Raw genomic sequence first — 9,496 nt, 5'->3', positions numbered from 1 at the left:
CCTTCCTTCCTTCCTTCCTTCCTTCCTTCCTTCCTTCCTTCCTTCCTTCCTTCTTTCCTCTCTCCCTCTTTCTTTTTTGGTCTGAGACTGGGACTCAGACTTGGTGTGTGACACTTTTCCTCATTGGCTGGTACCTCCAACACCCTTAGCACTTATTTCTATTAGTCTCATTTGAGCCCTTCATTTTAGGAACCTTTCTGGGGGAGTTTTTTCTTGGTTCCTAGTTCTTAGGTGAAGAATCAGATCTCTTCTGACTACAGGATGCTCATATCTTCCACTGTTGGGTCCACTTTTTGCTTTAGTTATTTTTTGGCTAAGTTCTTGTATTTTTCCTAGGGCCTGCTTTGGACTCTGACCCTTCTACCTGTCTTCTTGTAGCTGGATTTACAGATGTGTGCTGCCATCATTGTTGAGATGGAATCTGCCTAACATTTGCTTGGACTAGTCCTCCTGATTTCCACCGCTGAGTAGCTGGGAATAACGGCATGCATCACCATGCCAATTTCAGATTTGTTATCATGTAACTTTGGAGTACATATTTGGGTTGTTGGCAGAATTAATTTCTTTGTAGTTGTGGAACTCAGATCGCCATTTTCATGTTGTGAAAGTCATACCCATCTATTAGAGTCAACCAAATCTTGACTCTTGGCTTCTTCCATCTTCAGAGCTAGCACTGATATGTCAAGTGTTTGTGGTATTTCAAAGTTCTTTTCTCTCTGTCTCTGTCTCTGTTTCTGTGCCTGCCTGTAGCTCTCTTTCTCTCTCCCTCCCTTTTTCTCTCTCAATTGGTTTCTCTCTGTGCTGGGGATCAAACCCACAGTCTTTTGTGTGCTAGACAAGTACTCACATAGCCTCTCTTCTTTTTGACCCAGCTGTAAAAGTTTCTATGCTTCTGAGCACACTTTGTTTGACTGGATTTACCTAGATAATATGAGTTAATCTTCCTATCTTGAATTCCATAATTTTTTTTTTCGGTGCTGAGGATTGAGTCCATGGCCTCATGCATTCTACCACTGATACACATCCCCCCAAAACAAAACAAAACACCAGACCCACAAAGTATTTTTCCCCCATTGTTTGTGGGGCCTGAATTTAGGACCTGGGTTGCTGTCCTTGAACTCTTTCACTCAAAGCTAGCGCTCTACCACTTTGAGCCACAGCACCACTTCCAGTTTTCTGGTGGTTAATGGAGGTAACAGTCTCATGTACTTTCCTACCTGGGCTGCCTTTGAACCACAATCCTCAGATCTTAGCCTCCTGAGTAGCTAGGATTATAGTCACAAGCCACTGGTACCTAGCTTACTAAATCTGTATTTTAATCACATCTACAAAATCTCTGCTGTTGTGTAGTGCAAAATGTTCACAGGTTCTGGAAATGAAGATGTGGCCATCTTTGAAGGAAAAAACTCTCCTACTTTTCATTGAATCAGTTTTTTTTTTATTGCTAGTTAAAACTGTCATTTAGGATAAGCTTCTTGAACATCCATGCTGTCCAAAATATAAAGTGTTGTCTCACCTTTTCTCCTACTCTGTGGTTATTATTTTTTATAGTCACTTAACAAATAATTAACACATATACTGTATACTCATTAGTATAGACTGATACTCATTAGTTGTCTTGAGGGAGCTCAAGGTGTCTGATGTGCTTCCATAGGGAAGTACAGAGAAAATGCTGTTGGGATTCAGAGATGAGGGGCAGTTTACATGTGAGCTTTTGACATAGCCAGAGATGAATAAACCTGCCTTTTCTAAAACAAAAGGTTCTCATTGCTCTGGACCCACCTATTTTTTCCTTTTCCTGTTAGCTGCCCTTGAGTTTTTCTGAGAAGCCCTGGGGTTGGAGAGGTGACTCAGACTCCATACTCACAGCTCCACCCTCTTCCCAGTTGGGATTCTTCCAGGTTCCTTCTGGGTCCTTATTGGTAGGCATTTAGTGTGGTTATAGTACTTTTTAACAGGCATTTACTTGGTTATCATGATGCTATTGTTTCCTGTTAGTCATTCACTTAGAGTATTTCTTAGTGTCTCTTTTCTTAGTGTCTCATTGGCACACTGCTGGAGTATCAGCAGACAGGTAAACATAGCCAGAGTGTCTGCTGGTATGTCTATAGTCTATAGAAGTCCATTGTTTCGGAAGCATAGATCATTTCTATCTTTGAATTGGGAAGCCCACAAAGATATGTGATCAGCTAGTTAATAGCTTCAATGATTTTTATGTTCCTTGACCTGCATATATTTGTTCTAGTAGTGGTTGGTTGGCCATGGGGCTGGGGAAGGGGGTTTATATTTAGTAAGCAGTTTGGAGGGGAAAAAAGCTCTTATTATGACTCTCTCTTCTCCACCCTCAGCTCTGCATGGTCTCTTTGAGTCTCTTCAGGACCCTCCTGAACCTCAGCTGTGAGGATGTCTTACTGCAGCTGGTTCTCAGGTACCAGGGGAGGGGGGCTGAGGGATGGCCAACCCTCAGGGCCTTGTGCTTTGCTGGGGTGATGGGCTACATTGACATTGCTTGAGTATCCTCTTGCATCCTAGCTTAGCCATTTAGTTTCATTGGCTGGTTGTTCTAAGTACTGTTCTTCCTTCCTCATCAATCCCATGTCTCCTTTCTGCTGTCTTTCCCAGGTATCTTGTTCCGTGTAACCATGTGATGTTGAGCCAGAAGCCAGCTGTGCGTGATGTGGATCTTTATGGACGAGCAGCTGACAAGTTTCTCTCCCTAATCCCACGCTGTTGTCGGCACCATGCCCCTAGCCCACCTCATCCAGAGCATGCCTCATGGGCACGAGGTGGGCCTAGCAGAGAGGCAGGGAAAAGGGAGGACATCACGGGTATGGCCTAAGTTCTGGGGAAGCCTAGCAAGAAGGCAGGGCTAGGGTGAGGGGAGGGAAGTTGTCATGATTGACATTTCTTCTTTGGGGAGATTGATGAGAAATTTGCGGGAAGGATTCTTAACTTTCCAAAAGAAATTTAGGGTGGACTTCTGGGAAAATCTGTTCCTCTTCATTTAGGCCTATACTCTTCCTTTTGCATTTTTTTTGGGGGGGGGGTTGTGTTCATGGAGAAAGGGGGTTATGAATTAGAAAGAAGTTAATTTGGAGGTTGGAGGGTCATCTATTTAAATATGTTCCAAGTTTCTGCCTCTTTCTTGCCTTCTCTCCTACTCTCTATAGGTATCATATCTCATCTTTTGAGCCTCTGTCTCCTTAATCCTATTTGTTTTTTTTTTTCCCTCTGAAGGCCCTGGAAGCCCAAGTGTTGATTCCTCTTCTGTGGTGACAGTTCCTCGGCCCTCCACACCATCCCGCCTGGCTTTCTTCCTTCGGCAGCAGAGTCTGAGTGGCTCTGAGTCCCCAGGCCCAGTCCCTCGCTCACCAGGGCTTTCTGCATCCCCATCCTCTAGCCCTGGCCGACGGCCCTGCCCTACGGAGGAGCCTGGTGAGCTGGAAGATAATTACCTGGAGTATCTGCGTGAGGCACGCCGTGGTGTGGACCGTTGTGTCCGAGCCTGCCGTACCTGGTCTGCCCCCTATGATGGCGAGCGGCCCCCTCCTGAGCCCAATTCTCTTGGCTCCCGGACTAAGAAACGCAGCCTCTTGACTGAGGAGGACAGGGACAATGTGGGGAAAGGGGAGGAGGAAGAGCTGGGGAGTAGGGGGCTCACTGCAGGTGTAGGAGAGGGCCCTGGCCACCTACCCCCACCCCAGCTCAATGGTGTGCCAGGACCATGGCCCGAAGGGGCCAAGAAAGTTCGTCTGGTACCACGACTGGCCCCACAGGAGGGAGCTGGGGAACTGCTAGAGGGTACCTCCGAGGGCATGACGGGACTAGAGAGCTTTGGGCAAGAGCTCCAGGAGCTGGAAGTAGCACTGAGCAATGGTGGAGCTGGCTCTGAAGTCCCCCTAGAGCCTCCCCTACCTCTTGAGGAGGAGGAGGCCTACGAGAGCTTTACCAGTCCCCCTGAGCCCCCTGGCCCCTTCCTCAGCAGCCCTTTGCGGACTTTCAACCAGCTGCCAAGCCAGCCCTTCACTGGTAAGCTCCTCAGCCTAGGCCTTCTCTTTTGTGTACTTGCATGTTCTTGATAATGTTTGTGCTGATTTCTGAGACTTCTTGGCTATGTCATTTGTGTACTTGCCTAGCCCTCATCTACTTTGCTTCGGTCCCTTCCACATTCATATCATACCATAGTTGTGTTCTCCTGCTTGTCTCTGTCATCTATGCTTGTGCTGGTTTGAGTATTATGTCTGGGCTATGTTCGTCTGTCCCGTATGCATGTTCCTCCTCTTACGCCTAGCATGGCCATTTCCTGGGATTTATAATTGGTATCACACTCTATCTGAACCATATGGAAGACATAGTGTCTTCCATTCTATGTGAGAGGCACCTGTCTGTGTAATTCTTACCAGTATGTATGGAATATTAGGTATGGCATCTTCTGTCAGCTCTCTTATGGTCTAATGTCATCTCTAGTAGATGTCTTTTCTGCGTAGTTCCTCCTCCTCTGCCTTTCCAAGAAGGGCCCAATTTCATCTTTCTCCTGTCCACTGTCCTTGTACTTTCTTGGTTGCCATGACCATCCAATAATACTGTCTTGGGATTTGTGATTAGTAGTAAAGAAGAAGCAGTGTGGGTGAGATTTTTGTTGTTGTTGTTGTTGCACTACTGAGGCTTGAACTCTCAGGGCCTTGTGTTCTTGCTTTTTCTTTTTGCTCAAGTCTGGCACACTCTACCACTTCAGCCACACCTCGACTTCCAGTTTTTTTCTGGTTAATTGAAGAGTCTCTTGGCCATTTCAGCCTGGGCTGTCTTTGAACTACTATCTGCAGATCTGAGCCTCCTGAGTAGTTAGCATTACCAGTGCAAGCTACCAGTGCCTGGATGGGATAGTGTTGTGAAAGCAAATGATGAAGCCTGCCCTAAGCTCACCAGAACCCTTTTGGGTTCTCCAGGATGTTCCTGGAGCAGCTAGACCTGTGAGTTGTTGGACTAGCTCTTCTTTGTTTTTGTTTAGAGCCATGCTAGCCTTTCTCTTGCTCTAATCCACACTCTGTGCATGGAAAAACAACCAAAATAACTCTGGGAGGCACTGTAGTGGCTAAAGCCCAAACTATAGGCTTTTAGTTAGACATTACTTAAGTTAGCCTCCCACCTCTTGCTGTTGATTCCTCTAAATCACTTACTATAATAAAACACATTGTGAGAACTCAACAAATGGTAGCTTTTCACTATCATTACCCTTTACTGGTGACACTATCTTCTAGTTGTTTGTAGTCAAGTTTTTATGCCTTGATCAGTTTGTGGCCTGACAGGGCCTGTGAAATGCTGACTATCCTACTTGTAGCAAGGCTTCTGATTTTGACTGCTTTTCTTGCAGGCTGTAGAAAAGAAATATCTTTTTTCATTTATTTAGCTACAATTCTGTTTCTTTCTGGTCAATACCACTAGGAAGTGGTGTGCAGATTTTCCCACAGACTTGAAATAGTAATTTAAGTTTGTTATTTTTCTTCTTTGTAAACTCATGTGAGGGTTTTGAATTGGCTCTTACAAGATACTCCCAGGAAAGAAGAGGTAAGGGAATAACAAGATTATATGTTGTTACCTTAGGACCTTGTTAAACTAGAGTTATTGTTGAGCTAAGGCTAGTCATGGGGCACATTGAACAGCTATTCTAAGAACTTTTTCAGAACTCACCACCTTTTACACCTCATTGTTCTCTCTCCATTTGTTGATATATTCTCTTTCCTCCAGAAATCCCTGATCAGAAAGTCTGTGGTGGTTCTAGAGCTGGTGATAAGTGTTTATTGAGGTTATTTCTCTTAGTATGTAATGCTGATCCCTTCTCTTACCTTCTCTCCCACTGAAAAAAAGTCTTACAAATAAGTTTATTGTGCCCCTGAGCCAAGCTACACTTTTATTTTCTTCTTAGCTCCTAAAAGACAGAGCTGATGTCTTTTCTGATTCCTTAAAGATTTATCCCCTAACTTTAAACAGAAACTGTCTTTTCATTATTTTTGCTACATTATTATTATTTTTTCTTCTGACCAAATTTAATGTTATTCAGCTTTATGTGAAACCTGATTCTGTGTTTTGGTCCTAGTCACTATCTCTGCCTATTCATTCTTCTGGTAAACCTAGTCAATAAAGCTTTTCAAAAATGAAGAATTATGTAACTTTTGGTTATAATTCAAAACAACATTTGCTAGATCATAGGCTTAATATTTTACATTGATTTATATTGTTCCTTTTATGAGGTAGGTATATTTTCTTATTTTATCAAGTGGGAAAATAAAGATTGGAGAGCTTTTGCTTATTCAGAAATGTTACTAGTAAATTGAAATCTGAAGATCCTAAGATCTTTATACATATTCAGCTTAATGAGTAAAAGCTGTTGTCATCTGGACTCTTGTGAGTCCATTTGGTATCTGCCACATTATTTGCTCCAGAATAGGTAGCCATGAGATTTTCAAACATACTCAGAGTTTGACCTGTAATTTTCCTCTTGTGGGGGGTCTCTTGTTTCTGGGAGGAATGCGTGCAGTGTGCATTGTGTTCAGGCCTTATATCCTTGTGCCCACCCCCTCCCCAGGCCCCTTCATGGCTGTGCTCTTTGCCAAACTCGAGAACATGCTGCAGAACTCCGTCTATGTCAACTTCCTGCTGACGGGGCTGGTGGCCCAGCTGGCCTGTCACCCCCAGCCCCTGCTCCGCTCTTTCCTGCTCAACACCAACATGGTCTTCCAGCCCAGTGTCAAGTCCCTGCTGCAGGTGTGCGATGCATGCATGCATGGGTGCGTCTAGGCTCCATGGTGGGCCCAGCCCGCAGCTGGAGTGACCCTGGGTGGGCTGGGAACAGATCCATGGGGACTAGAAAGAAATGTGTCAGTCTAGAACCACCAGAAATGTCATAAGGTTGTGCTTCATAGGTGCTGGGCTCTGTGAAGAATAAGATTGAGAGCTTTGCGGCGTCCCAGGAGGACTTCCCAGCACTGCTATCTAAAGCCAAGAAGTACCTCATTGCCCGTGGCAAGTTGGACTGGGGTGAGGGTCCTACAGCAGGACCTGCCCCACGCCGCTCCGATTCCCTAGGTGAGGCTTCTTATCCCACCACCCCTTCCTGCCCTCCCTAGGTATCTTATTAGCCCTGGTTAGTTGAAGTAAAACCTTAATTAAGGTGAAACTTCATGCCAGGGACTGGAGAGTTGTAGAAAATCTTTATGTTTGTCCTAGATTTGAGTCAGTGGCTAGAATACAGTGCTGTCAATATTCCATCCCAATCAGTAGTATCAACAAAAATTGCTTTAGGACTTAGGGACTGACAAGGGGATCAGAATAGTCATTAGATTAAGACACTAAAAGTTTAATAGAGGCTGTGACATTTGACATGGCCCTTGAGATATAGGTAGTACTTAGACAAGGGAATAGGAGGTTTTTATTCTTTTGTTCAGGAGACATCCTGGACTGTTTAGTTACAGCAGGGGATTTTAAAGAAAGAAGAATAGCTAGAGGAAAGGCTGGATTTTGCTAGAAAAGAAGGTTCTACTCAGGAAATTGGTCTGGGTAAAGACTCTGCTTAAGTTCCTTATGGTCTAATACTGTGGCTCTTTCTTGCCTCTGTAGTTTTAGCCCTGGAGTCACCAGATAAGCCAAAAACTACAAAGAAAGATAAGATATAGTCTAAGCTCTTAAGCCCAGAGATGAATCCATGAGATGGAAGAATGAAAAGAAATTATTAAAGTTTAGTGAGATAGGGAATGTAAAATAGTAAGTCAGTTGGAGGGTAAATCAGAGGTTCCCAGAGAGGTGAAGATAGTACAATTAAGCTAGAAAGGATGAAAAAGAGTAGAGTGCTGGGCACTGGTGGCTCAGTCCTGTAATCCTGGCTACTCAGGAGAGGCAGAGGATCACCATTTGAAGCTTGCTCAGGTGGAAAGTCCATGAAAATCTGTCTCCAAAATAAAAAAGTAAGGGTTGAGGGCATGGCTCAAGAGATCACAGTGCCAATTAAAGAGGCAAGCCAAGTGAGTGTGGTCCTGAGTTCAAACTCCAGTATTGCCAGAAAGAAAGAGGTGGAGGAAAAATGTAGGGATAGGGAATCTACAGGCATCTACAAACAGACATGAATTGCTCATTGGGTTTTAAGAAGATAGATGTGAAATGACAAGTTAATGGATTTGTATAGCATTTCTATAGACATTTCTGTAGAGGTAGAGAACGTATCATGATCTAGAGGCTTGAGTCTAGTCTAGCTAGTGGTAATAGGTCTGGTCTAGAAATCTGCCTGAAAATTGGAGAGAGGACAGCTCATTTAAGTCTCAGCTGACACAATATTGTCTGGCCACACCCAGTAGAAAGGAGGTATAGACAGGGACAGATGAACAGTGAACTGGTAATACAGAAAAACGGATCTTAGAGAAACAGTGGAGTATGACAAAAGTGAAATGGTTCTGGAACTATGATTTTGCATATATGTAGCCCCTGTGAGTATTGGAAACATAGCAGATGTGGATCCAAGTGTTACAGGATAGATAGGGAAAGGTAGAAGTGGTTACTTCAGTTGTGGAGAGTGATAGGAATATTGCAGATGGAGAAGTCTCTTATGTTAGAGTAGTGATTGGAAAGAGACTTCCTCAGGGTAAGAGGGTATGGAGAGGGAAGGACATAGCTAGAAATGAAGTGGCTCCAGTTTTTGCTGGTTAGGACAAGTTGGCTGAGGAGGTCTGGATAGAGTAGCAGAGGCTGGGCAGGCAGCATTTTGGTATCAGAAAGAACATATTCCCTCTCTTGTTATCTTCAGACAAGAGAGAAAATGAACCGCGAGATTCTTTTCTGGTTCATCTTGTTTTTTTCCATTCTCTCAGAACCTGAGTGGAGAAGTCTAAGAACCTAGAGGGATGGGGGAATCTACTCACCCAGACTAAGGCAATTTCCCTGATCCCAGCACCTTCTTGATACCCTTGTTTATTCCCAGTGAAGAGCCGGAGGCCATCCTTGGGGGAATTACTCCTGCGGCATGCACATAGTCCAACCAGGGCTCGACAGGCGGTACAGGTCCTTCAGCCTGGGCGAGACGGAGCAGGACTTGGACTAGGTGGGGGCTCCCCGGGGGCCTCCACTCCAGTTCTTCTTCCCCGGAGTGGAGCTCCTGAGCGCCAAGGTGAGGCTCTGCGAGTCAAGAACGCTGTCTACTGTGCCGTCATTTTCCCTGAGTTTCTCAAGGAATTGGCTGCTATCTCCCAGGCCCATGCTGTCACGTCGCCTTTTTTGTTGGATACTTCAGAGGAGGGATCAAGCCCTCTCATCTCAGGCTCTGGGCCCCTCAATCCTTAATTTTCTTCCATGGACAATCAGGGCCATAGGTGACTTGGGCGAGGCCAGGTCGCAGGCTCCTTTGAATGTTTGGAGGCAGTGGCAAATGGACTTTTTAATTTATTTCAGATGAATGTTTTATGGAGAACTTGTTGCAATATGTATAAAAGGGAAATCTCTATTCTGTGCTCAT

The 9,496-nt window shown here is 44.7% G+C and overlaps 1 protein-coding gene across 4 annotated transcripts in view; it reads left to right on the top strand.

Annotated features, from left to right (window-relative positions):
* Fam160a2 (family with sequence similarity 160, member A2) overlaps nt 1–9,495 on the top strand; it is a 22,195-nt gene extending 12,700 nt beyond the window's left edge. The window contains exons 7-12 of one of the 4 annotated variants that reach the window (XM_013035642.1): nt 2,349–2,428; nt 2,623–2,786; nt 3,238–4,029; nt 6,584–6,762; nt 6,921–7,083; nt 8,966–9,495. In XM_013035642.1, the coding sequence (XP_012891096.1) occupies nt 2,349–2,428; nt 2,623–2,786; nt 3,238–4,029; nt 6,584–6,762; nt 6,921–7,083; nt 8,966–9,324 (1,737 nt within the window). In that variant the 3' untranslated portion in view covers nt 9,325–9,495. Of the gene's footprint in view, nt 1–2,348; nt 2,429–2,622; nt 2,829–3,237; nt 4,030–6,583; nt 6,786–6,920; nt 7,084–8,965 lie in introns of those variants that run through there. The other 3 variants (XM_013035641.1, XM_013035644.1, XM_013035643.1) reach the window with 3 other exon arrangements.
* The last annotated feature ends 1 nt before the right edge of the window (nt 9,496 follows it).

Source organism: Dipodomys ordii, unplaced genomic scaffold (genome assembly GCF_000151885.1).
Source record: "Dipodomys ordii isolate 6190 unplaced genomic scaffold, Dord_2.0 Scaffold216, whole genome shotgun sequence".
Taxonomy (NCBI): domain Eukaryota; kingdom Metazoa; phylum Chordata; class Mammalia; order Rodentia; family Heteromyidae; genus Dipodomys; species Dipodomys ordii.
Note: the sequence above shows the minus strand (reverse complement) of the source record. Positions and strands in the feature narration are given on the sequence as shown.